Genomic DNA, 22,393 nt, shown 5'->3' on the forward strand with positions numbered 1-22,393 from the left:
ATATATGAGGTATTGTTTTAGCCATGCTGAATTTAAGATACCTATATATATTTTTCTCCAAGTTTTCAAAGTTAGGCACTTAAATCTCTACTTAAGTGCTTTTTAATTTTTTTCCTCCAGATGCCTGAGGGATTTAGAAGCTTGTCCCATTGCCTTTCAATGTTACTTCAGCTCCTGAGCCACATAAACACTTTTGAAAATGTTATCCTTAATAAGTTGCCCAAGTTTCAGAATTGAAGAGCACCCACAGTGCCTCCTGAAGTGGGAGATCAGCACTTCTGAAACTCAAATCACAAGTTAAAGTATCTATGTAGGTATTTAGATACCTTACTTCAAGCACCAAACTGAAAAATGTGGCTGTACTCTCAATATATTAAGATTGTAACGGTGTGAGCAAACTATTTTGTTTTTCGGTATTAGTAGGGGAGGAGCCGTGTTAAAATCTATTTGTCAGTCTAGTTTCTTATATGGCTCCCATTGCTGTAGTACCTGAGCGACTGATATATATGAAAGTGTTTAACTTTCAAGAACCTCTGTGATCTGTGGAAATGTAATCTCCATTTTACAGATGGGAACTGAGGCAGAGTGATTCAGTGACATGAATAAGATCACTCAGGAAGTCTGTGTAAGAGCTAAGAATTAAACCCGCTTCTTCTCAGTTCCTGTTTGGAACCTAACCTCAAGACCACCAAGAAGGAGATTGTGTTGAATGGTTTCTTGGGAGGAATTACACACCTAAAATCTTCTGGATAGGTGTAAGGGGGAACAAATTAGTCTACACACATGTGAGTATTGTGCACATTTCAACAGAATGAATGTTGTTGAGGTGGTTGGATGCATGTGCCATTATGTGTCAGCTAGCACAAGGTCTGAGATAATTGTAGGCTTGAGGCATCTTCTGTGTGAGTGTAGGAAGTTGGATGGGATCTCTGTGGTGTATTATTAAGAGTACAGCTCTGGTCATCTCCTTAGAATAACAATGAGAATGTATGTGAGGTGATCTGAGAAGCAATCGTTTTTTCCCTAGATATTTTTTAATTTGTTTTTCTAATGCTCAGAAAGGCAAGGAGTTGATTGAACAAACAAATGCAAAGCACAGTGCAGCCTGGCCTGACCTTATATGCCATTGTACTGACACCCTGACCTGCAGCACTGAGAAATTTCTGCCTTGAGGACTCTACTGTGTATTAGATTTGTTAACATAAGCAAATATATATTCATGTTTCACTGGAAATGAACACCGTCATGCCAAAACAGAATGGGACAGGTTTCACATTCCACTCCGTACCATTTAAGCAGCTTCAGTGGCATAAAGCACCTGTCTAGTTGTGGGAATCGGCATCTGAGGAATACCCTGAGTGACATGGAGTGGCCTATAGGCTCCCAAGGTCACCAGCATAGGTGCTGGAGGTGCGTCAGGAAAAGAAGGGGGCTATATTTAGCAGTGGAATGTCCCTTTAGGGGCATTTGCAGCACTGAGGCTGCTATTACTTAAGCTGAGGTCTGGGCTTAGAATATGGGAGGTGAGGTGGTATAAAACTGCATTTGCCTTCCCCATTCCGTTTTTGCACTGAGTGGAGTTTGGGACGAGTAGAGAAACTGGTCTAATTTTGGAAAGTGAAATTCTACAGTGTTTCACCACCCACCCTTCAGGCAGTGAAACAAACGTATGTCCTTAGTCTGTTTCCGTAGTCCTCTAATTCCTTAGTCTACTCTTTGAATTCTCCCATTCCCAGGAGACAGGGGCACTGCTGCAGAGAAAAGTGAGTTCCTCCTGGGATGAGAGGGAAGAAACAATATTTGCTCTAGGATGAAATTCTACATCCAAAACAGCATACTTGGAGGTGAGGACTCCCTCCTGCACGCCGCCTCAGGCAAAAATCCAAGCAGCTTTATTGGGATTTTACCTTGGTCAGGAGACAGGACTGGCTCTGTTACCATTACCAATTTAACCAAACGTCCTCTACATGTGTTGGTATGTGTTGTGTTTTAAAAAGGGCTCTCTTTAAGGAGCTAGTCTGTACTCCTTTGAGGGGGGGGAAAGCATCATTTAAAATTTTAATTTTGTACGAGTAATTAGCCCCATTCAGTCCTTTCACCTCTGCTGAGCTGACCAGTTGCAGTTGTGGCTGCCAGTCACAACAGTAGTTATTGTGATATGGACACCTGTCTACTCAGAATGGAACAAAGACCATTCAACTTGATTGCTATGTTCTTGTCCCAGTTGCAAAAAGACGAATTCCGAGGTCAGAATCAGGCAATCTACTGCTGCAAAAAGATTCAGCTCCTGTGTAGGAATGTGTCTGAGAACTTTATGGTGGTCTCAGAATTCCACCGCAGTGTGATTTTTAGTTCAGTTATATTTATTCTTATTCCTTTATTAACTGGATTTTCAGTAGCACCGAAGGAAATTAATCAAGGATCCTCGGGTTCCAGGCCTTCACTCTACAAGCAGAGTAAAAAGACAGCCCAGACCCCAAAGAGCTCGTATTGTAGAGCTGCTTGAAACTGTATTTCAAAGGTTCAGTACGGGGTTCTCCAGCACATGCTCTGCAATACCCGATAACTGGAGTTTGCTTTCAAGAGATCTGCTGAATGAATTTTAATTTCTAGTTACAGAGGAACAGCCGTGTTAGTCTGTATTCGCAAAAAGAAAAGGAGTACTTGTGGCACCTTAGAGACTAACCAATTTATTTGAGCATGAGCTTTCGTGAGCTACAGCTCACTTCATCAGATGTGTACCGTGGAAACTGCAGCAGACTTTATATACACACAGAGAATATGAAACAATACCTCCTCCCACCCCACTGTCCTGCTGGTAATAGCTTATCTAAAGTGATCAACAGGTGGGCCATTTCCAGCACAAATCCAGGTTTTCTCACCCTCCACCCCCCCACACAAATTCACTCTCCTGCTGGTGCTAGCCCATCCAAAGTGACAACTCTTTACATAATCAAGTCGGGCTATTTCCTGCATAGATTCAGGTTTTCTCACATCCCCCCCACCCCCATACACACACAAACTCACTCTCCTGCTGGTAATAGCTCATCTAAACTGACCACTCTCCAAGTTTAAATCCAAGTTAAACCAGAACATCTGGGGGGGGGGGGGGGGTAGGAAAAAACAAGAGGAAACAGGCTACCTTGCATAATGACTTAGCCACTCCCAGTCTCTATTTAAGCCTAAATTAATAGTATCCAATTTGCAAATGAATTCCAATTCAGCAGTTTCTCGCTGGAGTCTGGATTTGAAGTTTTTTTGTTTTAGACTTAAACAGTTACAGTTCAAAGTGAGCAGCAGCAGTTCTTGTTTGGGTCCCTAACAGTCCAGCTGAGTATTGGGGCTCTTCAGGCCTAGTGTCTGGGCACCCTCTCCAGTCCAGTCTCTATTCAAGCAAATAAGCATTTGTAGATTTCCAAACCAGGCTCAGTCAGTGTCTCCCACTGGGGACCCTTACCACCGGTTCCCTGCCCAGCCACTGCTGATCCCCCATGAGCCCACAAAGCTGCACCCATCTGGGATGTCTGGCAGTCACTGCTTGTTCCACATGCAGCTCTGTTCACTGTTCCCGGGGCTTCTCGCTCCAGCTCCCTGCTGCCGTGCGGCTTCACCACTGCCAGACAGAGTCTAGTTTCTAGTTAGTAACTAACTAATTTCTAGTTAGTAGCACAGTCTTCCCACCAGTTAAAGGATGAGTTGTCAGCAGTATAAACTGTAACATCAGTCACCTCTAAACCAAATTCTCTCTGTACCATCATTAAATGAATGGTCACTGATTTGGATGACACATCTGGCTCTTCATAAAAATTGAACGCTCTATCATGCATGTCTCTATTGGCATCTAAAACGCACACTTATCTAGGGGAGAGGGAATTACAGTAACCCACATAATGGACAGTGGAAGCTACTACAAACAGATTGTACAATTTGTTCAGGTTTAAGCACATTTTAAATTAAACAGTCCATTCTAAGATGGAGATTCAATCTGTGAATCATTACAAAGGTTGAGGCAGATTCTCAGCTGGTGTAAATCAGCATGGTTTTCAATATAGTTACACCAATTTACACCAGCTGAGGATCTGGCCCGTGATAGTTAACTTGTTTCTGTAGTCAAGCAAGCTGTCCCTCCCCCCTGGCCTCCCCCTGTCCCCATCCCCTCCCTTCCTGCCCCTGCCCGTAGTGTGGTAGAGGAGGATGTGGCTCAAGGACCTAGGATTATGGGGAAGGAATTTGATTGATGGGTGTCCTTGATGTTATGAATCTGATGAGCCATACATTAATGTTGGAATATTGGCAGGTCAATAAGTGTATTAATATCTCAGCAGTTATTTTCAGGATTCTGAGTGATTCTATTTTTGGTTCTATAATTTGAGACAAATTAAAGGATCTTGATTTTCAGAGGGCTGGTGTTAGGGTCCTTCAAAAAATCAGGCCTTTTTAAACTGCTATAGGCTGATCACTCGGAATCACCAGACACTTCTGTATGTTTGCAGTGAAGTTGAATCTTATGACCCTGAGATTTTGCCAAGAAGAGGTTGTTGGAAACCTTAGTGAGAGCAGTTTCAACAGAGTGAAATGGGCAGAAGCCAGATTGGAGAGGAGCCAGGATGAAGTTGGAGAGAAGCTTGAGGCAATGTTGGTAAAACAGGTGTTACAATAAGTGTTAGGGTTGAAGGGAAGAAGAGAAAGGAACAAGCAATTCAAATGACTAGATAGGGATGGGCCCAAACCAATATTTGATCTCTCTCTAGCGGGCAGAATCAAAGACTGGGAATGTGAAATTTAGTGGTAGGGGGAGGATTAAAATTCTAATCCAAATTGTTCTAAATTTCAGTGTGATCAGATTTGATATGCATATTCATTAGAGAGAGAGAGAGAGAGAGAGAGAGAGTGTCCTCGTGCAAACACTATCCTTACCTGGGACTTTTGTTCTGGCCCATCTCTGATACGAGTGTATCTTCGGTGTTACTGAGTTGATGTTTCTGTGGGGATCTTAGCTTTTAAATGGCTTGAGATATATGTTTAAGTTATTAGCATTAATGTTTCATTAACACTAAGTTTTTGCATATGATTTACTTTTACTTTTAAATACATGAAAAGGGAATGAAATAACTTAGTTCAGTTTTCTTGTGCAAGTGCCTCAAGCAAAATACCAATGCGCCTGTTGCAGTGTGTGTGAGTGATCAAATCCCACATCCTAAGAAATTTAATTCACACCAGTGATGTGGTTATTACAAGCCCTTCATTGGTGTGAACTACACTATGTTCCTTAGTGTGCAATGTAATCCTTTCAAATTCTAAGACTTCATTAAACCACCAAGATGGGAATGCCTGCATGTATCCTCCAACATGTCTGGTGTTTGGATTCCCTCCGAGACCTCCAATCTACCAGGCCTGCCCCAGGTAGATTGGAATAGTGATTTGTAGATTGTCACTGGCATGGGATCAAGGTAAGATCTAATAGCTTGGGGTATCGTAGGATTTGACAGCTGTTGGAGTTACTGGATTTATATTTGTGGAGAAGGTGATAATCTAGGTCAATTTGGCAAGTAGGAGGGGGATTCAAGCTATGGTCACTGAGGTTGGCATTTAATATGAACCAGCAATTGACCACACTTTACAAAAGTACTCTTGATGTACGAATGCAGGACTGAGAAGAAGAGAAGTATATCTGGACTGTGTCCAGACAAGAAAGTTCAGGATCAAGCAGTCCATTTTCTCTGAGTGTGAGCTGGGGGACTAGCTTGGTAGAGATCGGTCCAGGAGCAAGGGAGTACAAAGGTGCCTTAGAACTACTTTTGTCTCACCCTCTTCCCCTTCCCTCCCCCCCCCCCCCCCCGCCGCCCTGGCTTCCAGAGCCAAACTGAGAAATCCTGGGCTACAACTCAGGTTCTTGGCTACTGGGCCCTGCATTACATATGCATTATAAATAGAGGCAAGAGGTGTATCACTTCCAGCTGATTTTCCTAGGATTTTATAGTGATGATAATGGTTTAATATAGTATGATGCATGGGAGTTATGCCAAAGATAGCAATCTCATGAACTACATGATTCATTATTTCATTGCTAACAAAAGCCACTGGAGCAAGTCCTTCACTAACCTTTCTGATAAACACTGAAAACGCCCCAAACAATAAGTTGTTATTCCATACACCAGCTCAGTGCTGCTTGTAGGAGGGTGACAGCGAGGGCCAGTTTGACCTTGTTTGCAAGAAACCAGCGAGCAATTTTGAAAGAGGTGCAAAGCCTTGATTTTTGTGCAATGTTACTGACCAATCTCCTAAAACAGGCAGCATCTGACTGACCTGTTGGATCCCGTTGCTCAGCGTGTCACTACTGCATAGGGTGTACTGAGGAAAATGAAAACACTGCTTGTTTACAGACCCAGTAGGGTATAGAGATTTTGAGCTAGATCCACAAAGGGAGTTAAGTGCCTAACTGCCAGGTCAGGTGCCTAAATCCAAAATGTAGAACCTCCCACTCAGTTGTTGCCTAACGTTGTAGGTGCCTTAAGTCCCTAGGTGCTTAAATTTCCACTGATAAAGTCCCCTGAGAACCTGCCAGTGAGTATGTACACAGCCACCTTAGCCTAGGTGCCCAGGCAGCGAGCTGACGCCTGAACCACAACTCGCCTGGGGGAGCCTGGGTTGGTAGGCACACTCAGAAGCTCCCTATCAGAGCAGACCCCGCAAAGGACAAAGGGGGGAGGAGGAGGTGCGGGTGCTGCTGCTGCACAGTACCCCTGCTGCAACCATTTTTAATTATTTATACACAGAGAAACCACTTCAGTCGGTGAGACTGCGAGAGGCATACCCCGGAACAGTACATAAGCTAGGGCATGGGCCTCAGAACCAAGTTCAAACCCCTTCCCCACATCAGACAGAGCAGGAAATTGAACCAGGGTCTCCCACATCCTAGGTGAGTACCTTAACCACTGAGTTAAAGATTATAAGAGGTGCGGGGGGAGGGCTCCTCCTCTTCAGAGTTTAGCGACAAAGGGCTTAGGTGCAAAATTCCAGGAGAGGGTTCACAGCTGTGAATCCTGAGTGGAGACAGTTACCTCCCTCCGGCTCAGACTTAGGCCCCTATCTCTCTTTGAAAGGCTTATGCCTCGTCCTTCTCTTCAGTATTTCCTGTTGGCTAGCTTAGCCAACTCTTCACTCAGCATGTTTGAAACAGCATTTTCTTTAAACGGCACTAGGGAACGTTTAATACACACCAACAGGGTCTACACGGACAAATTCATGTGCACCATGCTTTAGAAATCACATCCCTGTTGTAGTGTTCATGGGCCCACCTGTAGACAAGGCTCAAGGTGTCTCACTCATCTCAATAATATTATTGCAAATATCAGAACACATTGGTCTTTCTACTGGAGAGGGCATGAGAAAAACAAGCCTTGACGATTTAGTGATTCCAACAGAGATACTGAGAAATACCTTCCTTTTAGCGCCCTTTTAGTACATTTAGGGCATACTTTGTGCTGTCTTTAATTGTTGTGTGGCATTTACCTAGTAAAGTGACAGGCACTTGATAAAAACCAAGGCCAGAAAGTCTGCCAGATAGTACAAGTGACAGGATTTAACTGGATGAAGTGGATTAACCGGAAAAATGCATCTTTCTATCACCAAAGATTGGCATGTGGTTTGTGAGTCCTGTCTCCAATACGTCACTTAGGAAAATGAGTTCCTCCACATCAACTGACACCTCAGAACTGACTAGTCATTTTTAAAGAATGGGTCTAGTCAGCTTAGGCAGCTGAAGACAGATCTCTAGCCATGAGATGCAAACAGTGATCACAAACTGTTTTCGTTCTTTTCTCTTTGTATCACAAATATTTTATCCAACAAGAAAGATACATAAATAGAATCCTATACTGCACTCAGATATTCAAGCTGTTCTACTTCTGGGTAACTCCACTACATTGGTTCCCAACCTTTCTTCTGGTGGCATCTACCTTATGACAGATGACTGCCTCCCACCATCTCAACCCCCACATGCCATGCCTTAGCACAATACCTGGCCCTTTGCTCTCTCCTGTCACTATCTGCCTGGGTACACTCTTCTTTAATCCTTGTCATCTTTGTTCTTGAATCTTTTGTGTTCTCTTTTGATCTCTTTTCTTGCAACTCTCCCTTTGGCATACAGTGGTTCTTAACCTTTCCAGACTACTGTACCCCTTTCAGGAGTTGGAAGCCCGATCCCCGCCTCCTGGAGCTGAATCATGTAACTTAGCTTCTTGGAGCCCCCGTTGGCACGGGGCCCCAGGCAATTGCTCTGCTTGCCATGCCGTAATGCCGGTCTGCACTTGCGACCCCCCCACAAAACCTGTCCCGCAACCCCCTGGAGGTCACAACACTCAGGTTGAGAAACACTGATCTATATGAGTTGATGTACCCCCCCACCCCCGGAAGACTTCTGCGTACCCCCAGGGGTACATGTACCCCAGCTGAGAACCATTGCTCTAGCTAATAATATAGAGTCAGATGCAGCTGATTACTAATCCAGGCTGTCACCTTCTGTACATGTTTACATAGCCCTTTGATTTTTTTTATTTTTTTTTATATCTGTGTACTGTTGTCAGTGAAGATTTACTGACTTGGTTACCAAATACCATACTTCTTCCTTAAGGAGCCACAGTGTTCACCTTAACATTCTTCAATGAGTTCTTCTGGATTCACTTAAACTTAGTGGATAGGATTCTGACTTTGAGGGGATGGAACTAGAGCTGGGTGAATAACTGACTTTTTGGTTTGCTGGCAGTTCCAAAACAATTTTAAAAAATTGTTTTGAGTCAAATGAAATGTTTGTTTCCATTTCAAACTTTTAAAAGGTTTATTATTTATTTATTTATTAAAATAAAATGTAAGGAAATTTCAAAACAAGAGTAGTTTCTAATCGAAAAACCAAAACATTTTGAAAATGTTGAAACAAAACTTTTTTTTTCAGATTTTTTTTGGGGGGTTGGGTTTTTTGACTGAAACAATTAAGTGAAGTTGACATAAATATGCAGAATGTTTGGGTTGCCTTGAATCGTCATTTTTCACCCCAAAAAGGTTTGGTCAAAACATTTCACTCAGCTCTAGCTGTAAGGAACTCACCTTCACCCAGAAGAGAACTCAACACATGAGGGACGTGATTCATTACCACATACTTCTGTAGCATTTTTAGTAGTCTTGCTTTGACTAGAGGCAGTGTTTTCTTGTAGTTACAGTAGGGAGGTGTGTGACCGATTCTCTTATATTTCGAGCTCTACCATTGACTCACTCTTTGCACTTGGCCAAGTCACTTACCCACTTCAGTCTCCATTCACATATTTGTATAATGGAGGTAATAATACATCCCATCCCTATCTTTCACATGGATGCTGCAAGGTTTAACTAACTAGTGTTGGTAAAGTGCTTTACAGACCCTGAATGGGGAGCATTATATGAATGCTAAGTGGTGCATTAGAGCAATTATTGTTCTTTTCATTTTAACAACCTGCTTCATCTTCAGGATACATCAGTCCAACAGGAGGTATATTTTAGTGTCTACTCCCACCCCATGGGGGAAAAATGTGCTCCACTCTTCTGGCAAGGATGTATGAGAAGTATTTCAAGATGCTTATGTGTTAGTCTTCATTCCTTCGTTTTAAGTACTGGTCACGGTCCAGACTCTTCGGTAGTCCAATCCTGCTACAAGGACCACTCAGTTTTGAAGGAATATGTACAATGAATACAAACACAACTACGTAAAGGAAGTAGGAGCTGGTAATTTTGTTCTTAATGCAATATTTTCTGTTTTGGAACCTATGCTACCTTTAGTCAGAATTCTTGGGGACAGGAAGTTATTATCAGCTGGCACATGCTGGGAGACTTACCAGATGTATCTGTTACGGGCATTTAGGGAGTATGAAGGGCACATTATGCCACATTTAATCATATTTTAAAAGTGAATTTAGGCTCATGGAAGCTATCCAGTTGAGCTCGTCCCTTCATTTCACATAGGCACTGAAGCCTTTCAGGCATTAATGACTGCCAGCCAAATGATCCCTCTGCTTATCCAGTGGAAATGGACACGCCTTAGTCCTGGATAGCAAACCTTTTTCACATAATGAACAGAAGTAAATAGTGTGTTCCACACCACAGTCTGCATGTGTCTGTTTGATTTAAGGAGCAATTGCTGGAAGTGGCTCCCTCTCCCTTTAACACTGAGAAGGATAATGCCAACGTCTAGTCTAGGGGTCTCACAGGACTGAGATGTCTGTAAAAGTCATAGCATTTATGTAAGCCATTTTGCAGATGATTTTTATTTCCCAAAATGTTTCATTCAGTGTATCAATGCAGAGCTAAGCAATGACCTGTGACAGACTTTATAATGCAACTGAAGAATGAGCCATTTTCAGAGAGCATCAGAATGATTGTTCTGAGCTTCTGTCCTCTCTCCCTACTTCAAACTCCAAAGAGGTGTGGGGCAGGGGGAATGGAGCGGGCTGTGAGGACTGCAGGATGAAGTATGTTGAAAGGAATTTTGATAGATGCACTAGTGTGTGCAGGACCTGTGGAGTCAGTTGTGTGGTGTGTCTTCGGGGGTGGGGGCGATGCCAGGAGAGCAGGCGTGTGGGTGACTGGGGGGGGGATGTGCTGAAGATAGGATGAAAGGAAGGAGGCTGGGCCATTGTGTGGCTGCCCTAGGGGTGATTACCCAGGAGCAGGGGAACACTGGGTGCAGGCAAGGGAGCCAAGGGCTGAGTGTCCTTAGGGCCAGGTGCTGGGCGTTGTACCAGGTGCAAGTCACACTCCCCTTTCTTATTTTGTGAGAGAAGGCAACTCACTTGCTGAAGATCTGCTGTCCCCTGGGATGCTGTGTCTCTGGGCCACCTGCCCTCCGTGCCCAGCCAGCCCCCAGCTCTTGCACAGAGCTGCCCCCAGCCCCCCTGTCCCCCGTGCTCACAGTCTGAGGTTGGTTCCTGGTGCCCATATCGCAGGTTCCCGCCCACATACATACATAATCTGAGGCTGGTTCCCAACACCCAGACTTCAGGTTGCCTCCCACTCATGCTCATAGTGCGAGGATCTATCTTACAGCACCCAGATCACTGGCTCCCTGCCTCTTCCAGCTGCACAGCCAGGTGAGTTTGCATGTTTTCCTGTTTGCCTCTCAGCCTTTGTACAGATCAAGGGAAGAGCAAGCAGCTGGGCAGATGTGCTTGCTCAGGACTTTTTTTTGCAGGGCCCCCATAGGAACTAGGAGCAAATTTTCCCCTGCTCTGACCCCAGTGAAGCTGGGGGCGAATCTGGCCCTAGATTTCTCCAGAGCTCACTCGTTTCTGCTTCTCTTTTTCTCAGCAGTAGCTGGAATCCTGAGTCTTGACTGTATTTTGCTAAGACAGGCTGGCACTGCAAAATAAAGTTCAGTGCAAAGGGGCTGGAGTGAGAATGGGGGAAATAATGCTCACAGGAGCCACAATTCACATAAGCCTCCCGCAAAGGAATTTGTGGAGATAAATAAAAAGGGAGAAGGTCTTTAACTTGATGTTGTTATTGTTTATTTGTATGGAGCCAAGGGTCAGCCTGGCACTTTGCAGTCCATGTGTTGAGCATCAGCCCAGCGTAGCTAGATCTGAAGGGACAAACACTGTGCACATGATTTTAGGCTGTCATATCATATGTGTGAAGTGGGAGTTGAATTTCTATCTTGTAATCATATGAACATAACATTTTGTAAAGGAACAAGCCAACGAGCCCAGCCCTGCTGTATCTGTGTAGTTGAAGAAAACAATCCGATTCCACAGGAGTGGAAGTATAAAGCTACCTAAAGCTACATCTACACTACACACCACTTCTGGTGGTGTGTAGTTTACAGGTAGCTATGTAGTTTACGTGAAAGGCACACTATGGTGTGCAGCGACACGAGTCAGTGGCAGGCTCTGGCAGAGGGAGGCAGTGGGGCAAGACGTCAACTGCTCCCCATTCTCAGAGCCTTTCACTGCAGCTAGGAAAGGCTCTGGCAGGGGGAGGAAGGCAGCAAGGAAAGGCTCAGCCTTTTCCCCGCTGCCTATCCCCCTGTCAGAGCCTTTCCCCCTGCTGGAGTCGTTCCCTGCAGCAGGAAGAGGATTCAGCAGTGGGGAGATGGCAGTCTTTCCCTGTGGTCCTCTCACAGCTAAAGCCTTTCCCTGTAAAGGGAAGAGGGTCCATCAATGGGCGGCAGAGCAGCTCTACATTGTTAAAAATAGCAGTGTAGACGGGAGGTGAGTAGAGAACATGTAGGGTATGTACCCCAGCTACATGCTCACACCCTTCCTGATGTCTTTACTCCACTGGCTTAATCCGTGTTTTACCGTCTACACTGCTGTTTATACCTCTGCTGAGGGCTGAATGTGTGTGTACACTGCACACTGCTGAAAGAACCCTGTCGTGTAGATGCGCCCTGTCTATCTTGGGTGTTTTTCTTGTGCCCATCACCATGATTTGTAAACACATATCTAACTACGCCCAGCATTTGTTCAGAGTAAACTTTACCTGTTTCTGTTCTGTCCCTGGTGGTATCCTGGCACTCAGATTCTTGCATACATTTCTAAAAGCCATACGAAAAAAATGGGGGCTCAGTTGTGGAACACTCCACTCTCCAGAAACCTGCTCACCCTAGCAATCTCTCTGAGTGAACGGCCGGGGAAGAGAACCACTTTCACTTTGATGTAATGGGTTACAATTATGTATAACGGATGAGGACAGTACTGTGGCAAGACATTTTATGGGAGTGATTATGGGCAAAGGGCTGTGCTAACATCTATGTGTTGGATTGGCACACAGGTTTTCAGCCCCCCGTGAAAAGATTACAACAGTGCTGTATTTTCAGAAGACAAATACTTCTGTAGAGAGTTCAAGGGTAGGCTTCTATGGCTGACAGGCCTACGGCAGGAAAGATATTAGGGGCAGATCCTCAACTGGTGTAAATCATTCTCGCTCCATTGACTTGAAGGGAGTCACACCAATTTCCACCCAGTGGAGGATTGGGCATTTAACAGTCATCTGTGTCTACATTACACACACTATGAAAATCTGTCCCTTTCTAACCTCAGCACGCACGGGAAAGCAGAAGGAGCCTAAAAAAAGTGTTGGGCCCAATCCTGCCCACTTTATGGCCAATTTCAATAGCCCCCGGGACATCACAGGTGCAAGATCATGTCCTTTTATGACCATTGTAATAGGCTCACTCTCCCTGAGTGACAACCGTAAAAGGGAGATGGGGCCACACAGAATTTTTCAGCATTTGTTCCTTGGAATGCATGCTTTCTGATCCGGCATGAGCCTGCCAGAATCACCAACTCAGATGAGACATTTAGACTATACACTGCAAAGGAATACTGAGATGTTGAAATTAACCGTTCAAGTTGTGTGGTATACGTTGTACTTGTGTGTATCTCACATCGCTGTAACTATGCTTTTAGGGATGAATTAGGGTTCGACTGTCTTTCATTTCTCAGCACAGCCACTTCATAGTCACACATGCTTATATTTGGTAATGAACCGAGGGATAGAAATCAGAGACGATTTATTATGGTACTGTTGTACTTGAACTTTCTTTTGAAAGGCCTGGAACCAGGTGTGTTCATGGGCAGTCTTCAAGCCAGCATTCAGCAGCCTCGTGTCATGGAGGTGGGAAACCTGAGACACACACAGACAATTCATCTGGCTCTCCATCAAGTTGCAGAGTGTGCTGAGCTTCGTGTGTTTGTGGGTAATGGCTTTTCATCCGGCTCGTCTAATGCCCACGTTCTGCGATTGCACGGCTACAGGAGATTGTTCGTGATCACTCCACTGAAAAGCAATATGCTTTTAAACAAAGGGATCCTGGTGGTTTGAAAGCTTTATTTACCAACTTTCTGGACTGCTACATGAACTGTTTAAGCACTAGTTTGAAAGGCAGAGAACCCCCTCTGATATTTTCCTTCCCATATATCTGTAATTTGCCACTTCCGGCTAATTTCTCTTTGGCAATAGGCCCCCATAGGATGAAGATACAAATCAAGAACAAAGTGGCCATTGGATGCTTATTTAGCAATTTTAGTTTTCTGGAGAATTTTTCTCCACCATTAATGTACCTCTCCCATCTCCTCCCATTCTTGCTTCACAGGTGACAGGGCTCTTGTCTAGGCCAGAGAGAATTAATTGGGTGATAATTGGGTAGCACATGCACATAAAGAGATTGTTGGAGGGCAGTAGGGAGGACTGAGCAGTGTGAATATAGTTCAGTGTACATTTGAATAAGGGAAAGGGGATACTGACTGTCTAAAGCCTTGTCCACAAGGGTGTTTTGTAGCAGTGTAAGTCACAGTGTGCACCAGTGCAGCACACTTACGCTAGGGGTTTGCACTGGTGCAGCTACATTGGTGTAAAACTCCTAGTGTAGAAAAGCCTTCCGTTTAAATCATCCCCAACAATATCCGCAGACAAATAGAGAAAGGAAACATTGGGCCAAACCCTCAGCTGATGTAAGTCAGATGGAGCTACACTGATTTATAGAAGCTGAGGCTCTGGTTCCTTCTGTTTTAAATAGTGCTACATTTACAAATAAATATTTTAAAACACACTGAAACTGATGGAACTCTGCCCTCAAACTCTCCTGCTTTTCTCACCGACAGAAGTGCTGTATGAGCTTCCTGCAGGCCTTCTCTATGACCCTTCCTGTCAGAATGACAGGTAGCAGGTGCTTGGGTGCTAATTTAGTTGTGTTTAAAGCAAATTGAAGTGAGGCTGAAATGTCTGAAAGGCACTGGAGATGTAGTTGATTGCACACATGAGGAAATCAAGTCAACAAAGTGGCAGCTAGGGATATTTTTGTACCTACATCAAGCAGCAACTGAGGGAATGAAACTTAGCTCTTGGTTCAAAGGTAGAGTTCAGAGAGAATCCCTCATTTCCTTACACAGTAAGGGCAGGATTTGGAGAAAAAGTGGACAAGACGCCCATATTGGGAATAAACAGAGCATGAAAGAATAGAAGTTCAATTTCAGCCTTGGTGCAACTCCATTGTAGTCACTAGAGTTATTGCCACATACAAGGCTTGATTCTTGTGTGAGGACCACCAAGGAATTGAAACTGTAGGTCTAATTCACCACTGCATGACTCCAGTTTTACACTGGTGCAACTTGACTGGTTTCAGTGGAGTTACACAAGTGCTAAACAGGAGTAATGCAGTCGTGAATTAGGCCTTGTATTCTTATGTCTCAATGTAATATCACCCTCTGACCCTTCTGAAGGGTCTTTCTATCTGAATCCAAAATCCCGCTGGCACTTTAGAACCAATAATAAATTACTTAAACACCAATAATAAATGACTTAAGGTTTCCTAAAGTCCTCATTTATCTCTTACCCACCCAGAATGGAAGTAGTCCATCGAATTTATCTTTGACAATTATACTTGCACAGCTATCTTTGAACCACCCATTATGCCCATCCATTGTAGATCAGTGGAGAAGGAGTAGGTGTACACAATGTCCAAATGTAATGTGCAGTAGTTCACACACACCTCCATTTGCAATTTTTAAAAATTCACACACATGTTCTACAAATCCATCACTGTGTTTACTTTGAAAGTTCAGTTATCTTGGAAGCATTTTCATGTGTAGGAGGATAGTTACCTGAGGGCTCCCAACCCATTTAAGTTAACGGATCAGTCCTTAAAGGTTGCTCATGTATGTTAATATTTTACATTAGCAAATAGATAAATAGCTCTCCAGAGTGAATGGTCAGCTGGGAGATTCAAAGAAATTATTTCTTGTTTTGTTTTTTAATTACGTTGATTGTGTGGCACTTTCCATTTTACAGTATTCATAATGCTGATGCACTTCCCACCCAGTTTGTAGAAATAATTATCTCCAAGAAAGGCTTCAATTTCCTTTTTTCTTTTCTTTTTTGCTTTTAAAGAATCTGTCCACAGCTATGAAATGTGAATGTATTTTAGTCTGCTGAGCTCAAGTTACCAAGACATAATTTTCTGTAAGTAAATTTGACCTGTCAGAATCCTTTGTCTAAAGCAATAATTTGGATCTGGGTATTATTTTGTAAGGGAGATTTTTCCATCTTGTGGGCAGATAATTTGGACCCTCGTCAAACAAATGTTAAACTCAGCTTCTATGTGTTGTAAAAGGTAATCCAAGGGCCCCTATGCTGTAGAAAGATACTGTTGCTACATGAAATTTGATGGTAAGTGTTTTGTTTCAGTTCACATCTCGACTGAGCCATACTTTCAAATTTCAGGAGCGACCTGAACCACCCAGCAACCCAAACGGCCAATTTTTGTCTGATTTTAGTTTGAAATCATCAAATTTCTTGTGGTTTGTTCGAAACCATTAATCTTTCCTAGAAAATGTGAGGTGCAGGAGTCCCTGGGGCTGCTTTCTCCAAAATGTTTACAAATTTGAGCCGAGTGTCAAGTTCCCAATGAATCCAAACCCAGGGGAAATGTTGCATAGTTTGGGGTTTCAGAGCAAAAGGTTCACACAATTCTAGTGCTGAAACCAACATACTGTTCTTGTATTAGTGTTTCGTTTCATTCACTTTCAAAGCATTATATTTCAGGTAAATAAATGCTGTTTTTTTAAAGGTCAAAGAATCATAGGATCCATTTCTTTTTTTCATTTCCAGGGCATCATAGCATCTCTGTTTACAGATATCATATAGAGAGCTGGGTAAATTATAGCTTTTTCTGTTTGCTGGCAATTAAAAAAATGGTTTTGGTCAATTTGAAAAGAAATGTTTTGAAATTTTTCATGAATCACGAAGTTGAAATAATCATTTTGAATCAAACAACCTGTTTTCATTTGGTTTCAAATGTTTCATTTCAGTGTTGACCATTTTTTGTTTTGGATTGTTTCCTTTTTAAGTTAAAGGAAAATGCGGGGGCGGAGGGTAGAAGTCATTTCAAATAAAAACATCATAACTTTTGTTGGGGTTTTTTTGGATCAAAAAAATAAAAAATTGGGTTTTCTTTTCAGGCAAAAGAATTTGACAAAATTGACATGAATTTGCAAAGGTTTTGATGTCACTGAATCTGCAGTTTTCACCAAAAAACCCCCCCAACCTTTCACGCAACAACTATGCCCAGCATTAGTCATACACTATCTAGAAACAGAAAATTTAAACCAGTCTCACAAGATAGCACATATTTGAGTGCCATTACTCCTAAACTGAGTGTTTGGAGTGAAAATCACTGCTGTGCAAAGGGCCAGCACAAGATCTATGCATCACTCAAGTTCTACTTAAGCCCTCAAAATAAAGCTCAAGTAGCATGTAAGACCTGCATAAACCTTGTGCTGGCCTTCTGCCCAGGAGCAAATTTACCCTTGATGTAAGTGAATAAAATACAGTACATGGCTAAAAAAAATCTCATTTAAATCAGAAGAGCCTGTGTAAATGAACCACTCTGTTTTCACATAATTAAAACTGTATAAAGAACTGACAGCTCCTATCTTGTTACAAGATTACTGTCAGTGAAGTCACCTTGAACTACAATACCTGCTATTCAAAAAGTCTAAGGGCATAATACGATCGGGAATGTTAGTTTTAATTTATTACAAAAGCTAAACTATGCATTGTACTAAGATTAAAGTGACATGTCAGTTACATTGTCTGGTTAGGGAGACTTGGGTATTGCAATCCTGGTACATTGTTCTTATCCACTGAAAGGATTTACTGCACAGGATGTCTGGTGTTGAAACTCTAAAGGGGGAAATGATCATTAAGCTTCTTGTCAAATTCTCAATCAAAATAGAATTGATTACCAAAAATCTTTGATTCCGGGTGCCAAAGTGATTTGATTGCACTTTATATGGCAGTATACCTGATTTGCAGGGATGTCACCAGAGGTCAGCTTAACCATCCAGCAAAATTCACAGCTGCATGGTGACTTTCTTTGAGAAGGGCTCTGTGAATCAGTTACAGGAGGGTGGTTGGTTTTTGTTTTATTGGAGGTAGGGTGGGTGAAGGGAAGCACTTTTCATCACCAAACCCTAGGAGCTCCTGCTCTGGAGGCTGCTGCCTTTTTCTTACGTCACCTGCTGTTTCCACAGTGGGGGAACAGACAGAGAGCGCAGTAGTAATTTATTTGGGATGTTTGTACTTACATAATAAACATTACTATAAATTTACACATGAAGGGACAGGTCCTCAGCTGATGGAAATTGAAATTAAATGCATCTTCACTGAATTTAATAGATTTATGCCAATTTACACCAGCCGATGATATGGTCCGAAATATTTTGTTTCTAAGTTCAGCATTCTCCCATGAAATAGTTTTCTTCTCTAAGAAAGAAAGGCAGACAGGATATTTATCAGTTGTACAGAATTATTGCCACATTGGGTTTTAAAAGTGTACCTGGTTTTTATGCTTTTCTAGAAATCACCACTTCAGAAAGGAAAGAGTGACAGAAGAAGATGGCAACGGTGTCTAATGATACGGCACTGAATTCACTCCTCTCCAAATTATTACAAGAATATGTAGACCAGACAAATAACTCTGCATCTTCTCAGGCTGGAAAACCCAGTGACAATCTGGAAATCATCTATGTGCTTTTGTTGCTTGGTTTCTTTGGCTTTTTCACATTTGGAACAATGCTTAGCAACATCCGCTCCAAAAAGCTTGAGCACTCAAACGACCCATTCAATGTGTACATTGAAACAGATATTTGGCCTAAGTTGGATGAGGCAAATTTTCACGCAAGAATTGTGGGAAGTTATAAATCGTACTGTGTGTTTGAGAACCAGCTTGCTGTGGAGCAACCTATTAATGAGATTCCTCAGGTGAAGTCTTCATAGAGAAATGGGAGAAAAGGTGGTCTGTTAACTTTACAGGTATAGAGCCAGGTCTTCACCTGGTACAAATGGAAGTTGCTGGTGGCCCATCCGGTGCAAAATAATTTTGCAAGTAGAACACAAAATCTCTTTTTGCATAGCATCTACCATGATGTGGTAGCACTGCATTTCATACACTCCTTGATCCATGAAATTGGACAATTGTGCTGCAAAGCTTTCAACCTTGAATATCAGGTTGCAGTAATCTCTAAGATCAAGAACAGTAGGAGCCAGATCCTCAGCTCGTATAAATCAGCATAACTGCATTGTCCTCACCAATGAGGCTAGCTTAAAAAGTGTTTTATACTTAGAGACTGCATCCCATATTCTTACAATGATCAAAATTTAGAACCTGCTGGTAGCATTTGTAGTAATCTGCGTGACTAAAACAGGAATTCATCTAGCACACACTAGAAATGTTAACAATCAAGTAGCATCTAGGCAATTCACCCTTTCAAAATATGGAAAAAGCTGATCAATAGAGCTGGTTGTAATTTGTCATTCAAAAAATGTTTGAAGGAAAAACAATCTTGTTACTAAATGAGAAATTTTGTGGAAGATTTTTGTTTCTTTCCATGTTTTTGATGAAAATCTGAGAAAAAAATTGGTTTCCAGTTTTGCATGTAAAAAACCCAGAAATCTGTTCTGTGAAAAATGTAAATACAATTTTCCGACTGACTCTACAGATCAGCCCCGCTCTGTATTTTCTCCCTCCTCATGAAGAAAGATTATGCACTAGGGATGAAATTCACCCAACTGCACAAGGTGAACACAATGTCTGTGCATCACTTATGTTCTGCTTACATGCTATTTGGATGGGATTTAAGTGGTGCTTAGATCTTGTGCTGCCAGTGCACAAGGTGAATTTCATGCTATGTGATGAGTTTGTTTAGCAAACCTCTGATATTTAGCCCCAATTCAGCAATGCACTTACAAACGTGCTTAACTTCAAGCTTGTGAGTTAGAATGCTCCAAAATGACAGTTTCACATTCAGTAAATGTCCTTTATTACACAGTGGCCAAAGCGCAGCCCAGGTGATGGCAAGACGATTTTTCTACCTATCTGGTGCCATTTGTTTGGTTCTGAGTCAAGCGGAAAGCATCAGCTGAACTCAGCAACTTGGGGAAGGGGAAAACCTAAAATAAACAGCAGCATTACTTGTCTCTGCAAAAACAGGGGCACATGCCTTCCTCAGGCAACACATGCTCAAAAACAGGGATCTCGGCACCTCACCTCTGTGCCTGGTCTCAAAGGAGCATGGCCTGAGCAAAAATGCCCTTTCAGCTGCACATCACACGTACAGTTTCTGGTTCAAAATTTCTTATAATTAACGTGAGGTGGGAAGACGCTCCTCTCTGGGTCGGGGTAACTCATGTGAAGAGCCACTTCAGCTGCAGAGACAAGTAGGCAGAGGGCTGGAAAGATAAGTGCAGCACCACAGGATGTGCCAGGCCACATACTTGCAAGACATAGTGCTGTAATTCACTGATTGTTCTCTTTCTAAGCTTAGGTGCTCCTGAAAGCACGACACTGTCATGAGAAATCATCATGCTATTAAAAGTATGGCTTGTGCTATTAATGTTTGTGCTTATTGTGCTACCAACAATAGCTGAAAATAATTGGTGGAGACTGTCAAAGCAGTTTAGGGGATTTAGACAAGTACCTTCCATTAATCTGAGTGGAAGGTCTATGTTTTATGTGCCCTAGGCTGCTTTGAGAATCTCAGTCATTGTTATTATCTGATTCACTTTTTCTAGAACAAAGCAACGTATCCAAACACCCTCCGACTCTGGGGAGAAGAGCCTTCCTGGCCTGGAACTTTTCTTCTCAGTACTATTTATGCTGTTTGTTTGTTTTTTTACATTTCCCTCAACTTGAACAAATGAAAACACGCTAAGCAGTTTTGCTTTCTCGTTCTCCTGCAGTAGGCCTGTGCTGTACAGTTTAGAGTGAAGCGTTGCCGGGAAATGGTTAAACCTGAACAAAAACGAGTTTGATTCAACTAAAACAGTTTAACAAACACTATCAGTGTTCGCTTTTTTTGAAAGTCTGGTAAACAAACAACTCCCCCCACCTAAGTTTTGGCCCTAAACTACATGACAGTGTCCTTGTTAAAAAGAATGTACGTTACTTGCAGTATAATTATTAATGGTGAAGGTGACTGACTTTTTTAGTTATTATATAACTTCTATGTTGTTTTAAACCTATAATTTTTTTTATTTATAAAAGGGGGGAATACAATTTTATAGTCATTATTTCCTCTATAGAGGAGCTATTAATTGGCTTTTCAATGGTGGTGTAAAAGTGTACCATAGACTTTGAATGTTAACTTTTAGTCTTATAATTTTTTTCCAGTTTGTTTTGTGAAAATCATTTTCCTTTTTACAAAATCAATAAAACATATAATTACAAAAATGTGGTGTAGCCTCAGATGTCATTCCTCATAAGGTCATAGGACTGGAAGGGACCTCGAGAGGTCATCTAGTCCACTCCCCTGCACTCATGGCAGCACTAAGTATTATCTAGACCATCCCTGACAGGTGTTTGTCCAACCTGCTCTTAAAAATCCCCAGTGATGGAGATTCCACCAGCTCCCTGGGCAATTTATTCCAGGGCTTAACCATCCTGATAGATAGGAAGTTTTTCCTAATGTCCAACCTAAACCGCCCTTGCTGCAATTTAAGCCCATTGCTTCTTGTCCTATCCTCAGAGGTTAAGGAGAATAATTGTTCTCCCTCCTCCTTGTAACAACCTTTTATGTACTTGAAAACGGTTATCATGTCCCCCCGCTCTGTCTGCTCTTCTCCAGACTAAACAAACCCAATTTTTTTCAATCTTCCCTCATAGGTCATGTTTTCTAGACCTTTAATCATTTTTGTTGCTCTCCTCTGGACTCTCTCCAATTTTTCCACATCTTTCCTGACACGTGGCACCCAGAACTGGACACAATACTCCAGTTCAGGCCTAATCAGTGTGCATTAGAGCAGAAGAATTACTTCTCGTGTCCTGCTTACAACACTCCTGCTAATACAGCCCAGATGTTTGCTTAAGAGTTACATAAAAGTCTATGTTTCTGTTTGAATAACTATTTACCGACCTTTTGCTTTCAGTTTTCAAGCATACTCAGCAGTGTCACAGCTAAGCACCTTTATGTCTTCATTATAAGTATAATTATAGGCTGTATAATGTAGGGGAGAAATAATGACGTTATAGGCCAGATCGCTGGCTGGTGTAAATTGGCACCCATTGAATTACCCCAGGGTGAGGATCTGGCCCAACATTATATGGAGGAAAATACCCAATTGGTTCATCTTTTAGATGCACATCAAACACAGTTTTAACCATGTTTGTAAAAAACATCCAATTAATTAAGGATTCACCCCAAGGCAGAGCCCTCCATACCATAGGAACTCTGTTACCAAAATAGTGCTCAGGCATGCAGGAGTGAAATCAGAAGGGCCAAATCACACTTGGAGTTGCAGCTAGCAAGGGATGTTAAAAGTAACAAGAAGGGCTTCTTCACGTATGTTAGCAACAAGAAGAAGGTCAAGGAAA

At 42.4% G+C, this 22,393-nt stretch overlaps 1 protein-coding gene across 3 annotated transcripts; it reads left to right on the plus strand.

Annotated features, from left to right (window-relative positions):
• Positions 1 to 11,020: 11,020 nt before the first annotated feature.
• KCNE1 (potassium voltage-gated channel subfamily E regulatory subunit 1) lies at positions 11,021 to 21,253 on the plus strand. 3 transcript variants are annotated; one of them, XM_075132937.1, is made up of 4 exons: positions 11,021 to 11,114; positions 15,913 to 15,984; positions 18,383 to 18,786; positions 20,596 to 21,253. In XM_075132937.1, exons 3-4 carry the CDS (start codon positions 18,421 to 18,423, stop codon positions 20,722 to 20,724), a joined length of 495 nt encoding a protein of 164 aa, XP_074989038.1. In that variant the 5' UTR covers positions 11,021 to 11,114; positions 15,913 to 15,984; positions 18,383 to 18,420; the 3' UTR covers positions 20,725 to 21,253. The 3 variants fall into 3 exon arrangements, with proteins under 3 accessions (XP_074989038.1, XP_074989040.1, XP_048691448.1); XM_075132939.1 differs by lacking the exon at positions 15,913 to 15,984; XM_048835491.2 differs by having other exon boundaries at positions 18,383 to 20,689.
• The last annotated feature ends 1,140 nt before the right edge of the window (positions 21,254 to 22,393 follow it).

The sequence above is a fragment of the Caretta caretta genome, chromosome 1 (genome assembly GCF_965140235.1).
Source record: "Caretta caretta isolate rCarCar2 chromosome 1, rCarCar1.hap1, whole genome shotgun sequence".
NCBI classification, from domain to species: Eukaryota; Metazoa; Chordata; order Testudines; family Cheloniidae; genus Caretta; species Caretta caretta.